Source organism: Girardinichthys multiradiatus, chromosome 11, assembly GCF_021462225.1.
Source record: "Girardinichthys multiradiatus isolate DD_20200921_A chromosome 11, DD_fGirMul_XY1, whole genome shotgun sequence".
NCBI lineage: Eukaryota > Metazoa > Chordata > Actinopteri > Cyprinodontiformes > Goodeidae > Girardinichthys > Girardinichthys multiradiatus.
The window spans coordinates 36,970,166-36,993,784 of record NC_061804.1 but is presented as its reverse complement, the minus strand read 5'-3'; the positions used below and the strand labels follow the sequence as shown (position 1 = coordinate 36,993,784).

The 23,619-nt window shown below is 37.8% G+C and overlaps 1 protein-coding gene and 1 long non-coding RNA gene across 2 annotated transcripts in view; one reads left to right on the top strand and one right to left on the bottom strand.

Annotated features, from left to right (window-relative positions):
- LOC124876344 (ryanodine receptor 1-like) overlaps nt 1-23,619 on the top strand; it is a 69,800-nt gene that overhangs the window by 36,830 nt on the left and 9,351 nt on the right. The window contains exons 65-90 of the mRNA XM_047379015.1: nt 62-188; nt 302-413; nt 509-590; nt 991-1,121; nt 1,210-1,530; nt 1,622-1,862; nt 1,997-2,084; nt 2,175-2,267; nt 3,945-3,959; nt 8,454-8,624; nt 8,722-8,781; nt 8,908-9,042; nt 9,911-10,023; nt 10,105-10,201; nt 10,279-10,388; nt 10,502-10,553; nt 10,655-10,729; nt 15,667-15,766; nt 15,847-15,926; nt 16,010-16,086; nt 16,192-16,265; nt 16,846-16,863; nt 22,516-22,596; nt 22,699-22,787; nt 23,030-23,158; nt 23,238-23,342. Coding sequence (XP_047234971.1) covers nt 62-188; nt 302-413; nt 509-590; nt 991-1,121; nt 1,210-1,530; nt 1,622-1,862; nt 1,997-2,084; nt 2,175-2,267; nt 3,945-3,959; nt 8,454-8,624; nt 8,722-8,781; nt 8,908-9,042; nt 9,911-10,023; nt 10,105-10,201; nt 10,279-10,388; nt 10,502-10,553; nt 10,655-10,729; nt 15,667-15,766; nt 15,847-15,926; nt 16,010-16,086; nt 16,192-16,265; nt 16,846-16,863; nt 22,516-22,596; nt 22,699-22,787; nt 23,030-23,158; nt 23,238-23,342 — 2,776 coding nt within the window. The remainder of the gene's footprint in view (nt 1-61; nt 189-301; nt 414-508; nt 591-990; nt 1,122-1,209; nt 1,531-1,621; nt 1,863-1,996; nt 2,085-2,174; nt 2,268-3,944; nt 3,960-8,453; nt 8,625-8,721; nt 8,782-8,907; nt 9,043-9,910; nt 10,024-10,104; nt 10,202-10,278; nt 10,389-10,501; nt 10,554-10,654; nt 10,730-15,666; nt 15,767-15,846; nt 15,927-16,009; nt 16,087-16,191; nt 16,266-16,845; nt 16,864-22,515; nt 22,597-22,698; nt 22,788-23,029; nt 23,159-23,237; nt 23,343-23,619) is intronic.
- Nucleotides 12,040-23,619, bottom strand: part of LOC124876347 — a 38,807-nt gene continuing 27,227 nt past the window's right edge. Inside the window, exons 2-3 of the long non-coding RNA XR_007040287.1 lie at nt 12,485-12,611; nt 12,040-12,393 (exon numbers count right to left, since the gene is read on the bottom strand). This is a non-coding gene — a long non-coding RNA (uncharacterized LOC124876347). The remainder of the gene's footprint in view (nt 12,394-12,484; nt 12,612-23,619) is intronic.

Sequence of the window (23,619 nt, the reverse complement as noted above, 5' to 3'; positions counted from 1 at the left end):
CTCTCAGGATTAATGGGTGTTTTGTTTTATTCCTGAGAGAAAAGTTTTCCATTTTTTTTAGGACTGTGATGAAATCAGGGCCTGAGATTGTGAAAGCAGGCTTGCGGTCATTCTTTGAAAGTGCAGCTGATGATATGGAGAAGATGGTGGAGAACCTCAAACTGGGCAAAGTATCCAAAGGCAATCAGGTACATAAAGTTTTAAACAATTTCACACATTTTATTGCTTATGCTTTACACAAAGAAATTAAACCCTGGAATTCAATCTAAATCCATAATATCATCCACCTTTTTTGTGAAAGCAAGTGAAAGGTGTTTCTCAGAATATCAACTACACAACTATTGCCCTGCTGCCGGTGCTTACCTCCCTGTTTGATCACATTGCTCAGCATCTATTTGGAGATGATGTTATTTGTGAGTTTCTTTCTCCAATTTCTTTTTAATTCCTTGTTTTTAGTTTATTGTTTGACCTGACTCAGCTGTATCTGTCTCTGGTTACTTGTGTGCAGTGGATGATCTGCAGATTTCCTGTTATCGCATCATGTGTAGCATCTACTCAGTTGGGACTGTCAAGAACCCACATGTTGAGAGGTAACTTCAGTTCTGCACAAAAACATGCTATAGTAAAAAGGAGTGCGGCACTTTTTAGCACTTCCTGTGCTTTTCCTGAAGTTTGATCTCTAAAGTATGGAATTTAATTTGAATTATTTTCCAAGACTGGACAAGTATGGAAAACTTAAACAGAGTAGGATTAGAGTGCTATTATTATTACAGTATCCAGAATTTACTTATTTCTCCATTCTCCATGACATCCATCCATGACCATGACCTCTTTAGAAATACCTGTTCTATGTCCACAGTGACCTTTTGTATTTAGGCTTTAGAAATGTGGAATAGTCAACTATAGGAATTCTGGGATGTTGAGTATGGAAGAGTATGGAATTTTAACAGAAAAATGGGTAGGAACCAAATTCTCCTTTTTTGTAACCAGGCAAAGACCAGCTCTTGGGGAGTGTTTGGCTCATCTTGCAGCAGCAATGCCAGTGGCCTACTTAGAACCTCATGTAAATGAATTCAATGCTTTCTCTGTGTATACCACAAAGACACCAAGGGAGAGAGCAAGTGAGTCTGAAGCCTTTGTTTACTTGTGTATTTTCCTGCTCGGCAAAACCTTGTTCCTGAGTTTTCTTTCACCGTTTCTTGTTCAAAGTTCTGGGTCTTCCCAATGCGGTTCAGGAGTTGTGTCCTGACATCCCACCACTAGACCTTCTGCTAAAGGAGATTGGAGACTTGGCAGAGTCGGGAGCTCGCTATACAGAGATGCCGCATGTGATTGAAATCACTCTACCAATGCTGTGCAACTACCTGCCCCGGTGGTGGGAGAGAGGACATGAAAACTTTCCAGAGATGGAGGGTCAACTCTGCACTGAGGTCACTTCAGATCATTTGAATCAGCTTCTGGGCAGCATCATGAAAATTGTAGTCAACAATCTAGGTATTGATGAAGCCTCATGGATGAAGAGATTGGCTGGTGAGTGCCGTAGAAACTTCTTACACAGCCCTGTAGGCCTGAATTAGTCTTTTTGCTCAGGTGAAATGGCACAATTTGTTTTCTCTGCTAGTGTTTTCACAGCCCATTGTGAGCAGGGCAAAGCCAGAAATGCTTAAATCCCACTTCATTCCAACAATGGAGAAGCTGAAGAAACGCACATCAAAGGTGGTGGCTGAGGAGGACCATTTGCGGATGGAGGGGAAATCAGAGGGGGATGAAGAGGATGGAACAATACGTGATGAATTTGCTGTACTCTGCAGAGACTTGTATGCCCTCTATCCTCTACTTATTCGCTATGTAGACAACAACAGGTACAAGAAACCACCATCATTTTATGCTTCCTAACCAGGATTCATGCTTAGTTTGGCCCTGTCTTTTGAACATCATCTAAAAATTGTCATCTTAAGGAATTAGTTCTTAAGGAAGTAATTTTTTCCCACTACAGGGCAAGGTGGTTGACATGTCCTGATCCAGATGCAGAGGAGCTCTTCCGAATGGTTGGAGAAGTCTTTATTTTCTGGTCCAAGTCTCATGTGAGTTTGTTCATCTGGCCTTTGAACACAACCGTAAGTTGGGAAGTTGACTTCCCTTATCCAACATTTCTCACTCTCTTTACTTCATAGAACTTCAAGCGAGAAGAACAGAACTTTGTGGTGATGAATGAGATAAATAATATGTCATTCCTCACTGCTGACAGCAAGAGCAAAATGAGCAAGGTGAGTTATGGGAGTATTGCTGTATTCTTAAAGATCATTTTAGGCACTTCTATCACTTTTATTGGCATAAAGAATTGTTTTAACAGATACGTTTGCTTTGTCTTTTGTTCTTTTAAGATTTTTTTTACATCTATAACCATTTTCAGGCACTTATTATTGGTCAGTTAATAAGTTGTAGTAAAGGTATGGATTCTTCATTTTTATGTGGTTTTCTTGTTTAATGTTAAAGTTTAATGTTATTAGAAAAAAACAAATCTTATCATATAAAGATGATTAAACATTTTTTAGATATATATGCTTAAGAGAAAATGTTTTGTTTTTGATTATGGTGCAAAAATAGCAAAATACCCCCAAAACAGGCTTGCAAAGCTTGTAGAGACATGCTCAATAAGACATGAGACTGTCATTGCTGCCAGAAGTGCTTCAACAAAACATTAGGCCATGAAATGTTGAAATATTTACAATTTTCTAAAACATTTATTAAGAAACCTATTTTAATTTTGTCATCATAGGCGTTTGTGTAGATTCGTTAACAACAATCACTTAAAGATCCCCTGATCCAACACTTAGGATCATGTTGAGATATCCCTACTTTACATGCAAAGGAAACTAACTTATGCCAGTTTTATTTGTATGTGTCTCAGCTTTCATGGCAATCTGCTCTAACACGGAATCAAAGCACAGATCTTCCGCTGTAAGGCAAGTGATTGTATCTGTGAACCAACAACCTCTGAGGTCTATCTGTTATGTACTACACAGTATCTGACTATTCTCATGTGTCTCATGGATACTTATTCAACTGTTTTTTTTGTCTCATCTATACAGGGAATTTAAGACCATTAGAAGATTTAAAAATATGCATGATGTCAGCAAAAGTTGTTTATGTTGATGAGGAACATATTAATCAATTTATTGTATTAGTAATTTATATTTGTACGGAGAGGAAGACACCAACAGGAAGAAGATTGTTATAAAGTATATTGAGGGTATTGCTGAGGACATGCAAAATCAGACATGCAGTTTTATTCAAATTAATTGAACTACTCATTGCTAGTTTTCCAATTCAGCAGTAAACCTGACATTTCAGCTGCCCATAATGCAACAGATTATTTTGATCTTGTTTTTAATGCAAAAAAGTAGTAGACAAAAAAACAAGTTAGGATTTGTAGCCTCCTTTGAATTACTGTAGAATATTGATTAAAAAGTCAATTACGTGACAATACTGATCAACTAAACTGGGTGGAAGACAATGGCTTTAGATTTTTGCACCAAAGTCATCTGGTGAACTCAGAAACGAAGCATTTTCCCAAGAGTTAATATCTTTTCGTTATAAGTTAATAAGATATTTTTCTTTTAACTTTAAGAAAACCACATAGAAACTATTTAAAGTGCGGACAGCTGCACTTGGCTTCTGTGTAACAGTTTTTAAAAAAAGGAAATTTTAATTTGGGACACATTTCTAAAAAACAGTTCAGTTATAGTGTATCCTTTTTTGAATATAGTATAATTGTCAATTATCCTGTCTACAGGGCTCGGTGGAATGTGATGTAGTTTGCTGTAATTTCTTAAGGCTTCTATGTTAGTTCCCATTTTTCCAAAGAGTAGCAGTTGTGTTAACAATATTCTCTCTCTGGCTGTCCACTGTTCTCCTCTTTTGGGTTGCGGCTGGGTTTCCAGGGCGGGGACACAGAGGTTAGACTTTTTTTCTGCACGACCGCTGTGCTGACCGCATGGCACCTCACTTTTGGGGGAAATTTTCATCAACCCCTCCAGCACACTGGCTTATCTAATCTACATTCACTTGCAATCTATACACAAATAAATATGCATACATGTGCTTTCATTCAGACAGAGTTGGCCCAAGATTGTATGGGGCAGCAGAATTTGATTTGGGAAAACAATTTTATTTCACATTCTTCATTAATCCTAAGGTGTCAGGGTTTATAGCAATAAATTAATGGTTTTATGCTTTTTTTCTAAAGACGTTTCTAAAGCGAAACCTCAGCTCTGCCCAAAACTACCAAACATTTAACAATTCTCATGATTGTAACCCCTTCATAGCCAGTTTGATTACCTGTTGCCACTGCTTTTATTAATAAAAAAGCAGAAAAAAATTATCATTTTTAATACAAGAAATGTTTGGTGGCTGGGGAATATTTTAGATACGTAAATTGACTTGTATGCATTTTTAATTTCTGGGTATCATTCAGTTTTAAATGTATTGCTACTTTTTATGGTTAAATCTTTTGAACAATTTTAGTCCTATTCAAACACTAAATAATTATTAGGATTTTAACCTTTAAATGCCAACTTAATTACATGAATGCCAATGTTTTTATGAAAAAACCCACAAAGAATTTATTATTTACCATATGACGTGTTGGCGGACTGAGTATTTTTTTTAATCAGCCTTGGATATGTCAAGGCTTAGTGATAATTTTGACTTTTATGCATTGAGTTTTTGTGTAGCATCTGAGTTAGATTTTACTACCCTTTTAAGCCACTTGAGAACCAAAATGTCCTCAGTTCCTGTTATGTGTTATTATTGTTTTAAATTGTAAAATTTGCCATTTACCGCTAACAACATCCATTTCCCCTCTTATGGGTGTATGGATTAAATGCATTAGTTTCTGTGCTAATGTTATTGACTTTCATAGGCTGGCTATAATGTCATACACAACACCACATGCAATCTTTCAAGTAAAAATAAAAAGAGATAAGGTTTAGGTCCTTTTGTATCAAATATCTCTTTTTTTATTGATTCATTTGCAACTTCACTGTCTGTGGAATGTGACACAATCAAAAGAAATGATAAAAATAGCAACATTAAATGATGACTTTTAAAATAGCCACCAGACATTAAGGTATTTTCCTCCTAAATCTTTAATACATTTAAAACAAAAATGTTAATTTTTCATCATTTTTTTTTTAAAGTTAGAGCAGATTTGACGTTTTGAGATGTATATTCTTTAAGTGAGTTCAAGGTTTTGAGGGCCCCCTTCTGGCCTGGAGGTTCCTACTAAGAGGCTTAGTTCACATATGCCTTGGGCTAGCTCTGCATTTGGCCATACTTACACAAAACACACGCAAACACTTGTGTCCTTCATACAAAGAGACATGTCTAATTCTACTTTACCTTGTGAACATGTTTACCAGCAGAGAACCACTGATAAATAATCACAAGTTAAAGATGCCGACATTCTCAGAGGATCCTGGGACAAATTGGAAGGCCCTGCCTGTGGGCCATTCCCAGTCCTGCCAGTGTGTATGGAGGGGAGTCTGACGGCGCTTGATGAAAGTAAACATGTGTAGAGTTAGGCTCATGGCACTGGTCTTTACATGGATCCAAATAAGGCAGTAAAAGACCTTTGCCATCATCCTCTCACTGAGTTTGCCCTTGTTCATATCATAGCTGAGTTGGAGACCTCTTGATTGCCTTTTTTATTGTTCCTATTACTGAAGGTAGTTGTGCTGTATGTTTCTGTAATGTAGCTTTTCGCCTCTAGGGGACGATGAAAGTCTTCTCTGTGCTCTTTCTTTTCTCCTCCCTAAAATGCCACAGCACATTATGGCTTAGTTTCCTTTAGACTCATTTTGCAGACTAATACATGGTTTGATACTTAATGTCAATGAAGTAGGTTTTCTCACACTTGTTGGGTTGCCTCTTAAAATAAAAATGACCATGAACCTAACTAAATCATTAATTCACACTTAATTTAAATACCCTAAATTGTTTGCACCCTCTAAACCACTCCTGTGTAACATAAATATATATTTTGCTTGATAGAATTTGCTATTAGTAGTGCTATGATGTAGGATAGCAAGGATTGATCTACGTTTTCATTTCTGATACCGCAAAATCCCGAATAGTTTGTGTAATAAAGGAACAATAGCTAGAAATTTATTTTTGTTTCAATTTAAGCATTTCTGTGAAATGACCTCTCAAAATTGGTCTTCTTTTACATGGAAAGCTTATGTGTACACACTTGAGCCATAGTAGCACCTTACCATTTGTTTTCTCTATACTCTAACTGCATTAGATAGCAATGATTAAACAGATTTAAAACTACTCAAATTTAAGTTAAGAAGGATGCTAAGCAAGGTTTGAAAAATCTCAGTTGAAGAAAAACAGCAAAGAGTTATGTTAATATCATGTGTGTAGTTTGCTAAATGTTACTGGTAGTTTAACTGGAACTATTGGCTTTGATCAGACCAAACTGAAATTGAGCATTTAAGCTGCAAACACTATAGTTGGGTTTGGTATAAAACAAACAATGAATATGTGGAAAATCACCTCATGCCCACTGTAAAGTAAGGTGGGGGATCCATGATGCTGTGGGCCTGTTTCTCTTTCAAACTTCAAAGAGTGTATTGCATCATAAACTAGTACATTTTTAATAAAATTCTGGTAGCCTCTGCCAGAAAACAGCAAATAGGTTTTCACTGGGTCTGCCAGTTGTATTATGATCCAAAACGTAAAGCCAAATGAAGAAAGAAATTGGTTCAGAAGACCCAAAATCAACCTTCTTCCATGGCTATTGTAGTCCTCAGACCTAAGTCATATAGAAAGACCTGAGGAGTGAGGTAAAGAGAGCAGAGCATAGAAGATTTTTGACTAGAGAGATTGTGCAAGGAGAAATTGTGAAAGATCTCTCTGTATAATCCAACCTAAAGTGTAACAAAGAACCGATTGCTGTCCCACTTGCAAAAAGGGCTTTTTCAATGTATTACCAGCTTTGGTGCCAATACTTTTGCATATGTGATTTTATTAAAAACAATTATATCTTAACATTCACCATTGAATAAAATGTTTCTAACATAGTCAGACGTTCCCTGGATAGATTCAAATATATGTCAGGTTTGCATCCAACAAATGGTAGTAGTTTCTGTAGTATTATTTCTCTTATTGCTTCGTAAATAGATAATATCAACATTTCTAAAAAGCATGCATTTAGTAGGATAAACATTCATACCATAAAGTACCTTCATATACAACACGGGAAGTTATTGTATAATTTGTACACAATGGAGGAATCCAGAAAGAGCAGCTAACAGAAGAATTGAACCCTCACAAAAACAAAATCGTAGTTTGAGGAGTGTACAGTGATACAAAGCATAAACAAATGTTTGATTCTTTAACTGCATGCAGCAAACTGATTTAACTTCAAAAACCTTTTGTACTCTAACACCACCTGATATTTTAACTTTTAACAAATTAACAAGAGTTTTCATAGAATGGGTTCCCAACTGTGTGGAATATAATTATTGCATGCTGTAAATTTGATTTTATTTGTTTAAATAAGCAAACTCCACCCTCCCACCCCCTTCCCTTCTGCTATTTCAACAACTAAGTCATCCTACCCCTTGAACATATTTCCATGTTTTGTCACATTTCAACCATAAACTTCAATGTATATTATTAGGATTTTTGGTGAAAGACCAACACAATCTACAACGCTGGTGGATATTCTCAGTCATCCAGGACATGAAAATCCTACAGCCACAATGGAATGGTTCAGTTCAAAGCTTGTTTGATATGTTACATTGGTCCAGTCAAAGTCCCAGACCCATGTGAGAAGCTGCAGCAAGACCTGAAAACCGATGTTCACAGACGCTCTTCATCCAATCTGACTGAGCTTGAGCTGAGAAGTCAGGGGAAATATATTGTAGTCCCTAGAAGTTGAAAGCTGTTAGAAAGATTCCTCAAAAGACTTGCAGCTGTAATTGCAGCCAAAGGTGGATCTACAAAGTATTGACACAAGCAGATTGAACACAAACCGATGCCGCATTTGGGCAATTTCCTATTTTTTTATAAAAATAAAAAAACATTTAAACCCATTTATAATTTTCCTTCCAGTTCATAACTATGCACTTTTGTATGTTGGTATTTTACATAATCGTCCTAATTAAAAGACACTGATGGATGTTGATAGGTTCAAGGGGGGTGAATACTTTGCACTGAAGTTTTGAAGTTCAAAAAGGTGTTTTTTATGTCTAGATTAATGCTCTGTAGGTTTAAACTTTTATACTTACATTTACATCAAAATAATAACATGTTATTGTTATATTCCACATCATAGAATATAGCATATATCACAAATCAGGGGGCATATCCCAGGTTTTGCACCACTGAGTTTTTATGAAATATTGTGAATGCTTTTGGTTTGTTGTTGTTTCTCTTCACAGGGTGGAGGGTCAGACACTGAGCGCACCAAGAAGAAGAAACGTGGAGACCGTTATTCTGTTCAGACATCGCTTATTGTTGCTGCCTTGAAGAAGATGCTCCCCATAGGCCTGAACATGTGCTCTCCTGCTGATCAGGAGCTCATCAACTTGGCCAAAGTCCGCTACTCTTTAGTAATGTTTATTTTATTATTATTTGTTTAGCACAGTAAAAATGTTGTTATGGAGATAGATATTGGTTGCTAAACTTTTTTTTTTTTTTACTTTACAGAGAGACACAGATGAAGAAGTAAGAGAGTTCCTGCAGAACAACCTCCATCTTCAGGGCAAGGTGTAATATCTGACCTAATAAAACATCAGTCATTTTTAGGTGCAAAAGTTGAATATGTTGTTCAAGATTATAGATAATCAAGCACATCACATCTCAGAAATGCCTGTGTCCCTTTTTCGTGAAAAGGTGGACAACCCCTCCATGCGCTGGCAGATGGCCCTGTACAAAGAGATGGCAGGAAAGGCTGAAGATGCTGATGCTCCCGATAAAGTTGTCAAGAGAGTGCAGGAGGTGTCTGCTGTTCTGTATCATCTTGAAGTGGTGAGCAGCCGAGAGACCAATAATATTCCAAAGTCGGTATTCAACCTCATACTTGGATCAGTTTTCTTGCCCTATTTTTCCATCAGTGCTGTCTCTCTCCTTGGGGTATTTTATTGCAAAAGGTTTATGTTATTTTACTGGACCGGACTATTTTTATTAATTAGATTTTTTTTTCAATACTAGTTGTAGCAATATTCAGACAACTCTTCATAAAACAAGGAAGGAAGGAAGGAAGGAAGGAAGGAATTTAATCACCATATAAATCCAGCTGTTCTCTGAAAGCCTCAGAGGTCCGTTTTCTTAGTGAACGTTAGTGAACAAACAGCATCATGAGAACCAGGAACAAAACAAATAGGTCAGGGATAATGTTCTGGAGATAATTAAAGCAGGGTTAGGTTATAAAACAAGAGTCTAATCTATGAACATCTTACAGAACACTGTTTAGTCCAAAGCTTGTTCATGTGTGAGAATGGCCCTGTTAAAGTTCAGACCAGAATTTAGAACCTGTGGCAATATTTGTAAAACTGATGCTGAGCAATGATCTCTATCCAATCTGAGCTTGATCCTTTTTGCAAAATTGAAATTATCAGAATTTTAGTCTCTACATTTGCAAAGCTGGTATTGATTTAGGGGGGCTGAGAATAAATACATTTTGTGCTAGTCAGATTTTTAAAGTCTTTAAAACTGTATACCACTTTTCTTCTTCTTCACAATTCTGCACAACTTTGTGTTTGTCATTGAAAATCCCAATAAATAAATAAGTAAATTTGTGATTGTAACGTTAGAAATTGTGGAAAAGCTTACATGGCATGGGTCCTGGACATTAGCCAGAACAGTATATATAACAAGATGTTTTTGTCTCTGCAAGACGGAGCATCCTTTTAAATCTAAGAAAATGGTGTGGCATAAATTGCTGTCTAAGCAGAGACGCAGGGCTGTTGTGGCCTGCTTCAGAATGACACCACTCTACAACATTGCAAGGTAAAAAAAGCTAAACGCATATATTTACTGAAAAGGGTTCAACACATATGATTGCTAACAGAAATAATGTGTTCCTTCCAGGCACAGAGCTTCAAACATGTTCCTGGAGGGGTACAAACGCAACTGGATTCACTCTGAGGGTTACTCATTTGAGGACAGGATGATAGATGATTTATCTGTGGGTAACATCTACTTTATCTGGATCTGGATGTCCTTAGCTGTTTCTTGCATTTGTTTTCTTTCTGTAACATCTAGAAAGCAATGGAGCAGGAGGAAGCAGAGGAAGAAGAGGAGAAGGAAACAAAGCCGGATCCCCTCCACCAGCTTATTCTTCACTTCAGTCGAACAGCTCTGACAGAAAAGAGGTCAGACAGGTCCAACCAGACTCCATTGTAATTTATAGAAAGAGTTGTTAAACCATACACTCAGAAGAATGTCATGTCATGACTAAACATGTCTTCTCTTCTTCTTATATCAGTAAACTTGATACAGATCATCTATATATGGCATATGCAGACATCATGGCAAAGGTGTGTCCTCACATATGATCTTAGCTGTGAGATTTTATACTTGGCATCCTGATTACAGAAAGGATAAAACTATTTTCTATGTGTATCTGCCTTTATTTTAGAGTTGCCATATTGGTGAAGAAGAAGAAGTGGGAGAGGAAATGATGGAACAATCTGAAGATGAGATGTCCTTTGAGGTGCGACAGTCAGAACTGGTAATGGGCGGCCAGGGGCTGGGAACCAGGAACACAGTGGAGCGGTAGCTTTCAATGCATCGCGTGACCTCATCATTGGAGCATTTACATCAAAAACACATTCCTCTTTCTCTGTCCTGTCTTGTTATCTTTATGTGCTTTCTGACAGCTCTGCTTCATTCATTACTAGTTTCCTAATTCACCATTCACAACGCTCCAATCCAGATGTCCTTTTTGTTTCACAGTTGCTATTTACAACCAATTTCTCATTTTCAAAATTAAAAAGATGGGGTTTAGTTTAAAGTTAGTTTGATGTGGCATAAACCATTTCAAATGATATGTTGGTACAGTTTTTCATGGCTTTAAACAGCATTGGGTCTAACCCCTGTGTTGTGAAGTATTTGCCCCTCTTATAGATTTCTTCTGTTTAGCCATTTTTTGTCACTCTTGAATGTTTCAGATCATCCAACAAATGTTAATTTGTGATAAAGATAACCTGAGTGAATACAAAATGCATTTTGAGTGATGAAGTCATTCAAGATTTAATTCATGATGGTTTAAGTCATGAAGGAAGGAATACTCCAAAACGTTTATTTTGGTTTTTTTTGAGTCATTGAAAGGTGTTATGCGTTGATCAATGTCCTGCGGCAAAAACCAAATTGGGCTTAAACTTAAGGTCATGAACTCATAGTTGAACATTCTCCTTCAGGTTTTTCTGCTAAGAGAGCATTATTCATGGTTTCCTAAATTACAGTAAGTCATCCAGATGTTAAGTAGCTAAACAGCCCAATAGTGTTACACTGCCACCACCTTGTTTAACTGCTGGTTTGATGTTCTTTTCCTGAAATGCTGTTGGCTTTGTGTCAGATGTAAGAATACATACAGCTTCTAAAAGTTCCACTTCTCTCATCACTCCACAGAATATTTCCCAAATGTCTTGTCGATCGTCAAAATGTTCTATGGCGAAAGTGAGACACCCCTTTTTCTTCTTTTTTATTAGCAGGGACTTTAGCCTGAGGAGTCTGGATGATTTTTTTCCTAGTCTGGTTGTTAATGTTGAATTGTGAACTGAGGCAAGTGAGGTCTGCAGTACTGTTTATTCCTGGCCTTTTTTGTTACCTTCTGTATAAGTTCTTGATTAACCCTTGAAGTGTTCTCTATTTGTGGATAGTGGCCAGTGTGGTTTGCTGAACTCCCAAAGCCTTAGAAAAGGCTTTGTAAAATTTTCCAGGCTGGTAGGTGACTTTATTTCTTATCTGTTCTTGAATTTCTTTAGATCAGGGTAAGATGTGTTACTTTTTGAAAACCTTTAGCCTACTTCATCTTGGCAGACATGCTGTATTTAAGTGGTTTACTGATTCAAAAGGTTCTCCATGTCATAGTTTTTGCTGCTTTGACCCACGTGCAGAACACACAGGAGGCAGAAGAAGGTTTAAAAGGGTTATTATGAGACTATATTTTCTGGAACCTGGAACCAGGAACACATCAACTGTGCGGGAAAGAGGACAGGAGGGTTAGGAAACGTCTGAGATGATTATGAAGATATTGATGGATCTAGTGCTTACAGTTGATGAGAGAATGAACCGCCAGGGGGGAAACGATGTGGGTGTGGGAGTGGAGAGTTAGTCTGATAGTTGTGATCTTGATCCGGAGTTGTCAACTGCTTGCTGGGGGTAAGTGGATTCCAGGAGGGTAATTAGAGCAGCGCAGGATGCGGTCGATGGTGAGCACGGTGGAGGGTTTGCAGGGTTCGCTTACTTGTCCTTGGAGTAAGAGGAGCCAGAATGCTGTCAGCTGGAGTCTTGCCCGAGAGGGTGTCTGAATCAGAGAAGGAGGCTTGGAATCAGATGGTGAACTGGAGGAGAATCCAGTACACATGAGCAATCTGAGGAGGAGCACAAACAAGGGTGAGAATCTTCTAGAACAAAGTTTGCAAGGTCTTCAGCAGGCTTCAGTTTTAACACTGTTTGTTAACACTCAGGCGTGAGGTTGTTTTATCCCTTGAAACTGCTTTTTGTATTTACTTAGGGCATCTCTGTTTAATATTAAACGTTCTTGATGATCTGAAACGTTTAAGTGTGACAAAAAAAGCAAAAACAATGAATCTCTAAGGGGGTAGACACTCTTTCACAGCACTGTAGCTAAAACTAATGTAAATGTAACAATAATAGTATAATAATAATAATTATCATCATAATTATCACATTTGTATTTTTCCTTAAAACCCATATAAACTTAGCTAAAAAGTTGAATCTTTTTGGGTGAAGGATAAATTTTGCAAGAGATGGTAGAGTTTCTGTTCATCTGGTTTTGTCTCACTCTGAATGAGGGGACTGTTGGTTTGACATTAACTGGCAACCCCGGCTGTGTCTGAGCAGGCCATCACTCTTTTGCATCTGATTCCCAGACTGTGCACTCATTTATTCACCCTGTGCTGACCTCACAAGCTCAAATTTCAGTCAAGTCAGCTTTATTTGTTTCCCACTGGCATTTTTGTGCTTTGTCAAGGAGCATCATTTTACACAACTAAAATGTTTATGAATCCAAAAATGGCTTTAAAATGTTTCTAAATGCTTACAACAAACTGGGGAGTCAGACATGCTAAAAGTCAGAGATTTTTAGGGCTATTTGAACTGTAAAAAGATCTTCTGATGCTTTTATACAAGGACATTTACAATGTCACTCCTCCCTGTTTACACTGCTGTCTGTTGTCTTTCTCTTTTCCACTTCCTCCACTGCTCATCCCTCACCTTCATAACATCTTATTTGGATGCTAGTAACCAATGCTCCCTTTCCCCACTCACATAGCAAACTAACAGACTACAGTGAAAGCCAGGATAGCACATGGATCACAATTTGCAGTCTGTTAATGCAGACATATACACTTTTAAAAGTTAGTACACAAACATCTTAGAACAATTCGGTATCACTACACTGTCGGTAACACATGCGCAAGCGTCTATCTGCACAACACATAGTGGGTAGAGCACAACTAAATATATGCGGGTGGGAGGGTGGTTGTGGGAGGGTGTGATTAAAACAGATGAAGGTGAACTTTCATTTGACAAACATTGTCTTCTAGCATATGTCATTTAACATTAAATTAAAGATGGCTCAGAATACGTTTTATATTGTCATCAATATTTCAAGTCATCTCTTAAATGAGACATGACTATGAAATGACAAATAAAGAAGGAAGGTGGTTGGGGGTTGTTAACCTTTGTCCAAAGCATCTTATTTGCAGAGTTCCTGCATCTGAGACGCTGTGGAAACTATACTGGCCTGATATGCCAAGTCAGTGGGGCTCTTTCCTGTAGTCCAACGCTTGCTCAAGGCAGCAAACGTGAAGAATTTGTGTAACAGCTCCTTTACTAATGAACTGAGCTGAGAGAATGTGTGTAAGAGACAGATATTTTGAAATAGTAGTGATAATTCCTAACGGTAATGCATGTAAGGAGACATTAGTACTGTAGATGAAAGAAAACTAATTTTAGTGATAGAGATCCAGGTCTTTCTTTAGGAGGATTGGGAGATGTGGTAGATTTTAAAGGCTGACACATTTGTTTTTATTTTAAGAATCATGTAATAACCTTGGCTATCAACTTTGGATTAAACAGTGTTCAGGCCAGCGACAAGAAAATATGTAACCTTTACAGTTTTAAATAACTTAATAAAACCGAAGTTTAAGTGAATGAAACACTATGAATTTCTACATAGTTCCACTGCTGTTTGATTATGTTATTATCCTTCAAACTGAGATCAAAAAGGGAAATAAACATGTTTTCTGCAACATTACATTACAATATAGATGCAGTACATCTAAACATCTAGAAACTACTCGCTAAAAAAACACACAATTTATTATCCTGTAGAAATACTACACAATTAGAGTTTAGTTTCTTTAAAATGGCAAACAATTTACTTTTCTTTGGTCCTTGTTCCGAGCAGGTATGATAAATGTGAGTAGTAATTCCACGGTAAATGAAAAACATGTTTCAATTTATTTAAAAAAAAAGGCCATCCCTACAGTAAGTAATACACCATAATGATTATTACATATTAATAATTTTAGATAATGTTTTAAAGATGTTTTCAACTTATATAAAGTAAATGTAGAGTAAACCCCAGCTCAGTTTAGATGTTGACTTTAACTGTTTATTGTGCAGATCAACATTACTTCTTGATGTTTCTACTCTGTAGAGCAGGGGTGGGCCAGTCTTTGAGGGCCGGTGTCCTTTTAGACGTGTCTCTGCTTCAACACACCTGAATCAAATAATTAGATGATTAGCAGGACACTGGAGAACTAGACTGCATACTGAGGAGGTAATTCAGCCATTTCATTCAGGTGTGCTTGACACAGCACACATCTAAACGATGCAGGACACTGGCCCTCAAGGACTGGGAATACCTACCCCTGCTGTAGAATATGAACAAGTATGACAAGCCCATATTAACTGGTTAATTAGTCGGGCTCCCTGCAAACTGCAGTTATGAAACTGTCACCTTAACAAGAATGATAGGTGGCACTCTTTTTAGCTTCCACATTATGGCGGCCATGTTTTTGTTAACAGAAACATTCCCAAACAACCAAAGTTGTCTCTTTGGTCAGCAGGGGAAAACTGTTGAAACCATACTTTCAGCCAGCTGACTGGTAGTACACAGCAACAGGTGGTGAAGGGAGGTACTGCGTTACTCTATGCTTCATACAGTCGGAGAAAACTGGTCAATCTGGAATGTTTTCTGGTATCTAATTAAAATGACTTTAGAACTTGAATACCTTTATACGAGTAAACAGCCAATGACTGTTGTACAATATGTTTTAATAAATATATCATCGAATATGTGACCAATTAGTAAAGAGCCCCACTTTTTTATCTAAGTGATTTGTGTCAAATATATATTACTACCAAACACTCATAATGTTTTTTTGCCCACAAAAGGAAAAAGAAATGGAGAAGCAAAGGCTTTTATACCAGCAGTCCAGACTTCATAACCGTGGTGCTGCAGAAATGGTCCTGCAAATGATAAGTGCCTGCAAAGGTATTATTCCTCCCTTTTTCACACTAACGTTTTATCTCCTTCAAAGCCACCGTGTGCTTGATGCTTTCTTTTTTCTCTAGGAGAAACTGGCCCTATGGTATCTACAACCCTCAAGCTGGGTATTTCTATCCTCAACGGCGGAAACAGCGAGGTTCAGCGGGTATGTGTGCTTGAAACAAACCAGTTATCAGGTTATTTAGTGACACTGTTTTAAGGCGTATTTTTCTTCCTCTGTATTGACAGAAAATGTTGGAGTACCTGAAAGACAAAAAGGATGTGGGCTTCTTTTTGAGTGTCCAAGCTCTAATGCAGACTTGTTGGTTGGTTTTCCTTCAACAATTTTCTCTGGAAAATCGTTACTTAGTTGTTTATATGTGACCAGTTAGAACTACACAATGAAATGAAAGGTCAATGTTTTAATACAGCGTACTGGATTTAAATGCCTTTGAGAGGCAGAACAAGGCTGAGGGGCTTGGCATGGTTTCAGAGGAAGGAACAAGTAAGTCTCTGCTTTCTTTCCTCTAGAATCATATTTTCATACTTAAGATATTTGTGATACAGACAGAAGAAAACCATATAGATGTATGACATATTTATGGCCAAATAATTAAATGTACATATCATGGTCCTCTTTGCTGCTTATTCTCAGCAGTAGGTAGATTAAATATTAACATTCTTATGAATCCAAAGGAAATACAATATTTTTGTGCTTCATTTAATTCATTGTGTTTTATATGCTTACCATCTTCAACATTAAAACACAATTTTGATTTGATAGAATGACCAGTTTGCTAACAAGAAGTACTATTAACACTGTGAAAGTGTAACTGAATTTAGTTAAAATCATTTCATTTGTATGTCTAGTAGTGTGCCACGGCATTCAGTCTTCACCATACAGTAGTGGTCTAATTCTGGAAAATAATTAAAAATTTCAACCGAAATGAATTTTCCATGGAATGTTGTTAATATCCTCCCCAACCTCATCTCTTAGTCCTCTGCTGTTGTCAACACACTGTTCCTCTCTCCCTTCCCCATGATCACTGCCACCTTTCCCATGTCCCTCCTTTCATGGTCCTCAGACATGAACCTAGATCGGGGTAAATCATCATTCTCTCCATCGGCCTTCTGCTATCTCATTCCTCTATTTCTCCCCTGTCTCACTTGCTCAATTCTTTTTCTAATGATGATGAGTCTGTTGAGAGGGTATTGTCCATCGTTCATGTTCACAGCTCATGTGCCCTTCCTCCATTATCGAGGGTCAAAAGTGCCACAAACCAATAAAAATATAATTTATCAACTAAATATGTATAAATAGTTGAAACCAGATGTGAACTTACACTCTTTAACAAGACAAATCAAAATGTCTTCATCACTGTCTGACTTTGATTTAAAATAAACTTTTCCTGTTTTAGGCTGGTTTGAATTACAAATCATTTCTCTTTGCTAAATGCCAGAATATTGAAGGCTTTCTAGCTTCTCCCTTTGTCATCCAAATGTGTTGTCAGTCAACACTCCAATTTTAGTTTCATCAGACCATGGGACATTTAGGTCTATGTCCTGCGTGGACTTGCAAACTGTAATATGGCTTTTTATGTTGCTTTTGGAAGAACGGCTTCTTTCTCAATTCACCGTGGATAGTGACAACGTCTTTTGCTTTTGTTCTCGGATGCTTATGCACATATCCTACACCATAATACGTTCATCTCTGGAATGCAGAACCAGTTTCCTCCCTGAACATTACGCTGGCTGGATATTCCCACGCTGTTTGTACCTGTACATGCATATTTATTTTTTCTTATGCTATAAATTTGCCTTTACAGCTTTAGTCTCTTATGTCTAAATTCTGTTTTTATATATTTACCTTACCAAGTGCTTGAACAAATGAACATGGCTCCCTCAGGCATTTGCAAAGTAAGTGTAACCAAGGATGAACTGATGTCTTTTGAATTTTACATGACATCACTCCCTGGTGTATTTGAGGTGTTGCCTTAAAATATATCCACAGGTGTGCCTCAAATTAAGCAATCGGAGCCATGACATCATCATCCAGGCTCTCCCAAATTATTTGAAAGAACAAATAGGCAATTCTCAAGCAATTTTCCCTCTTATTATTCTGGAATTTAGAAACTAGAAATAATTTTTCTAATCTTAAATGTCACAATGACTTATCAAAGTCAGCCTAATATTTGATTGGCTATTCCTTTTCTGAACTGGTGTTAGCTGTGCGGACTGAATTTGGTGGGTAAGGCTGAAATGAAAATAAATTTACAGCATTTTGCAACAACACTATGATTAAGTAAATACTGGAATCATTTTATATGCTTATTACTCATAATGAATTCAAATTTTAATGACCTTCTAATTTAATTATTTATATATACTGCTCAAAAAAATAAAGGGAACACTCAAATAACACATCTTAGTTCTGAATGAATGAAATATTCTCAATGAATACTTTGTTCTCTAGAAAGTTGAATGTGCTGACAACAAAATCACACAAAAATCATCAATGGAAATCAAATTTATTAACCAATGGAGGCCTGGATTTGGAGTCACACACAAAATTAAAGTGGAAAAACACACTACAGGCTGATCCAACTTTGATGTTATGTCCTTAAAACAAGTCAAAATGAGGCTCAGTATTGTGTGTGGCCTCCACGTGTCTGTATGACCTCCCTACAATGCCTGGGCATGCTCCTGATGAGACGGTGGATGGTCTCCTGAGGGATCTCCTCCCAAACCTGGACTAAAGCATCCACCAACTCCTGGACAGTCTGTGGTGCAACGTGACGTTGGTGGATGGAGCGAGACATGATGTCCCAGATGTGCTCAATCGGATTCAGGTCTGGGGAACGGGCGGGCCAGTCCATAGCTTCAATGTCTTCATCTTGTAGGAACTGCTGACACACTCCAGCCACATGAGGTCTAGCATTGTCCTGCATTAGGAGGAACCCAGGGCCAACCGCACCAGCATATGGTCTGAGGATCTCTTCTCGGTACCTAAAGGCAGTCAGGCCATGTCCACCCTCCTGGTGAGCACATGGAGGGCCGTGTGGCCCTCCAAAGAAATGCCACCCCACACCATTACTGACCCACTGCCAAACCGGTCATGCTGAAGGATGTTGCAGGCAGCAGATCGCTCTCCACGGTGTCTCCAGACTCTGTCACGTCTGTCACATGTGCTCAGTGTGAACCTGCTTTCATCTGTGAAGAGCTGTTGGGGTGTGAGCACAACCCCCATTTGTGGACGTTGGGCCCTCATACCATCCTCATGGAGTCAGTTTCTAACCGTTTGTGCAGACACATGCACATTTGTGGCCTGCTGGAGGTCCTTTTGCAGGGCTCTGGCAGTGCTCCTCCTGTTCCTCCTTGCACAAAGGCAGAGGTAGCGGTCCTGCTGCTGGGTTGTTGCCCTCCTACGGCCTCCTCCACGTCTCCTGGTGTACTGGCCTGTCTCCTGGTAGCGTTGTAGAGTCCGTCTCATGTTACCACGAGTGTGAAAGCACCACCAACATTCAAAAGTGACCAAAACATCAGCCAGAAAGCATAAGTACTGAGAAGTGGTCTGTGGTCCCCCTGTTGTTTATTCCATTTGCACAACAGCATGTGAAATTGATTGTCAATCAGTGTTGCTTCCTAAGTGGACAGTTTGATTTCACAGAGGTTTGATTTACTTGGAGTTATATTGTGTTGTTTAAGTGTTCCCTTTATTTCTTTGAGCAGTGTATTTATTTGTTTAAATCTGTATTAAACTATATATTTATCTTTTGAAATAGCATTTATAATTTCATGTAAATTATCACATATGAAAAACTTTATTTAATTAGCTATTTATGTTTAAATTATGGTACTTTTGGCACTCGATACTTCATGTTTTTTTTTTTTTTTAAATGCAGGGAATGGAATCCAGTATTTTATGTTCATCTACAGGTATCAGCCCAAACAACAAATTTTCCATCCAACTTTTATTGCACGCCTTATTAAGATAAGCCTAGATGGAAACTGGTAGTTTACTTATAAGTCATTAGTTAAACTCTTTTTGCATTGGACTTTTTGGTTGGCCCCAGAATCCTCATGCTGATGCAGTACTGGATTCCCTTCAACATTTTGATTAGAGATGCACCAATCAGGTATTCACCAGCAAATTCTTAACCTACTGGTTCAGAGTTTTGCTGATTTTAATTTTCTTTTTGAGAAATACGTCCTGTATACCAAAGACTGACCATAAAAGCAAAAACAAAAAAAAGATGCACTGCAGGTTCTTTTATGATGTTTTGAACCCAATTAAAACCAAGGGATTATTTTAAGTGATGCCGCAAATAATGTGTAACATTTATCTGATTTCTACTAAACGGAAAATAAAGGGAATCACAACATGTTGATATATTCACAGATGGGGAAAGAGTAGGACATTTCTGTTTTGATACATGTGATACACAGGCAAAACAAAGCGACAGATTTTTTTAGTATTACGGTATCTGGTTAATTGATTGGTGCATCACTAATTTTGATGGACAATGTCCTCTGCCATTTAACTGACACGTCCTCTGTTATTTAGTGTTTGTGTGTGTTCACTTTAGGCAGGGGTGCACTGCTTTAGAAAAGGATGCTGCTGTAAACCACCATTATAATAGTGCAGCTGATTAGTCAATGGAATAATATGATCCAGTTCAGGTATCAATTCATCAGCCACAAGCTGTTCAATCCAAACTCTTTGGCCTCAATTTTCTGTGTACAGGCTTATCAATATGGTTGACCTGAATAAGCTCCCCCTTGTAAAATCACAAGTTAACTGTGATTAAACACATTTGTGTTTTTATTTAATTTTTTGGTTCATTTTCACTTGAACGGAACCTTCTCTGACAACATTAAGAATGCTAAAAGATATCAAAATGAACACATCATGCTCTGGTCTAAAGACATGAAAGAAAATATGAGAAAGAATGTAACTGACTCAGTCTGGAGCGGGTAACAAACACAAGGCTTTGGGTCTCCAGAAAAATACAAATAGAGCAAACATGTAGCAGTTATAATCTCTCCCAGGAGTGGCTGGCCTACCAAATCTACTACAGTATTGCATAAACGACTCATCCAGAATGTCATAAAAGAACACAAAACAACATCTAAAGCTCTGTAGCCATCACTTCCCTCACTTAAGGTCATTGCTTATTATTTAACCATGAGCAAGAGACCCAAAACCAAAAAAACAACTTAGGAAGGTGTTTGTTCATCTGCTGTTACTTCTGGTTTAAACAGCCTTTTCAGAAACATACCACCGACCCCCGATATTCCGTAAGTTCTCCCGTCACTCGCAGGGCCTGCGCATCATTGGCTACACGCTGAAGAGCTGTGCCTCGGAGCTGGGCTTCCTGCTCTTCTCCCTCATCATGGCCATAATTATCTTTGCCACTGTCATGTTCTACATAGAACTTCATCAACAGTCAAACAAGGGGGTGGCAGTGTGATGGTCTAGGGTTACTTTGCTTCTTCAGGACTTTAGTGGGCACCACCATAAATGCAGGATTTACTAGTGCTCTCGTCGACTGTATCACCCCTGACCCTCCCCCACCTGTTGCTGAGCACTACTAGTCTGCTAACTAAACGAAGGCTCCTACACCTACCTGCAAATAAGGAAGACAAATGTGACGGTTTCGGTTGGGTTGCAGGACAGTAAGCCAAAGCAACTCAGCAAGTCCACCACTGAATGGCTTAAAGAAGAAAATGAAAGTCTGCAGCGTCCTAATCTAAGTATTGTCTTAAATCTGACTTCGATCATTCGGATTGACTTTTAACAGGCCGTTAATGGTCTAAAACCCTCCAGTGTGTCTGAATTAAAACAATTCTGAAAAAAAAATAGGCTAAAATTCCTCCACATTGACAGAAAAAAGTTGTTAGGTTATCTTTGTCTGATTATAAAATGTGTTTATGTTTTTGATCTGAGTGACAAAGCAAAAAACAGAAGAAGGTGTTAAAAACTTTTTCACAGCAATATAAGTGAAAAGTTAACAGTCAAATATCAACTGAATTTTAGTTTTCTGAATGAATACGTATGTTTTACATCTCATTTTCTCACAGCAATTTCTAAAGTAGTGGCATTATTTAATGAGAGGGTTGGAGACAGAGGTTTTCAGATCCATCAACAAGTGCCAAGAAGCTGTATTACCCCTACAGTCTTTTAGAAATTGGCTTTAACTTTTTAGATAAATGGGCCATTTTTTGTGCAATCTTTTGAAAACATTTATGCTCAGTAATTCCACATCTTCTCATTTTAGATTGTATACATTGTTTATTCTTCTGTAATGAAGCATATATATTGCTAGATAACCAGTTCATCCCTGACTACTGTAAAATCTTGCCATAAATTCCATATTTCCATTTGTCAAGCATTGAATTCTTATTATCAGTTAAATTTATACATGTTGTTAATGTGGCTGTTTTCCACTGCAGCTTGTTTTCACATGACTTGTTTGTATTTGATGTTGGCACCTCTTGTATGTTGTTTGACATGTGACTGCATGCCTGTGTTCTCATCATTATTATTTATATTTAACTCTTTGTAAGAGGTGATGATTGCAGTATGTGACACTAAAACTCATTTACCTATGATGGTAAGTAAAAAAAATGTTTTTATCATTTCTAAAGAGATCTGTTGAAGTAACCAGTAATCATTTTTTTCTTTTTGTTTAATAATCTAGTTTAAATCCTGTACTTTGATTCATTTATTTATTTGCATTAATCTTCCCTTGCAGATGAGAAAGTCATGGCAGATGATGAATTTACCTGTGACATTTTCCGTTTCCTGCAACTTCTCTGTGAAGGCCACAATAATGGTGGGATCTACTCATGTTTCTGATTCAAGTTGGACTGAAATCAAATCAACAATAATTTCAATCAAAAGCAGACTTTGCAAGCTGAATAATCCTGTTTTGCAGATTTTCAAAACTACTTGCGGACACAGACAGGAAGCACAACTAGCATTAACGTCATCATCTGCACTGTGGATTACCTCCTTCGACTCCAGGTACACTGTCCCAGTAATCTGCTCTACACTGCACATGGTGAAGCTTTATATAGACTTAAATTAAATATTTTGATGTTGGGGATTATGATGTCCCTAAACTTGCAGTACATATTTAAAGAAACTTTCAACATCAGACAAGCAGATGATTCCAGACTTCAAGCGTTTGTAAAAATCAATTTCAAATGTGCCAATACTTTTTTCAGTGTACTACAAGATCATTAATTTTCTTTATTTCATTCTAGGAATCTATCAGTGATTTTTACTGGTATTATTCTGGAAAGGATATCATCGACGATCCAGGCAAAAAAAATTTCTCCAAAGCGATGACTGTGGCAAAACAGATTTTTAACAGTTTAACGGAATATATTCAGGTACCTTTTCAACATATTAACCATTCTTGCTTTTTCTTTGTAAATTAGCATGTAACAACCAGCCTGTTTTATTCTGTAGGGCCCATGTACAGGCAACCAGCAGTCCCTAGCTCACAGCCGACTGTGGGATGCTATCGTCGGATTCCTTCATGTGTTTGCCCACATGATGATGAAGCTGGCACAGGTGCACAAATTCAAACACTTCAAACATATATAGGGACCAGCCATGGATCAGGTGATAGGAATTTGTCCTGTAACTGGTGGGTTGCCAGTTTGAACCCCCACTCTGTCCATCTCAGTCGTTGTGTCCTTGGGGAAGACACTTCACACGACTTGCCTGCTGATGGTGGTCAGAGGGCTCGGTGGCAGCTATGTATGACAGCATCACTTCTGTCAGTCTGCCACAGGGCAGCTGTGGCTACATTGTAGCTCCCCACTGTCAGTGTGTGGATGTGTGTATG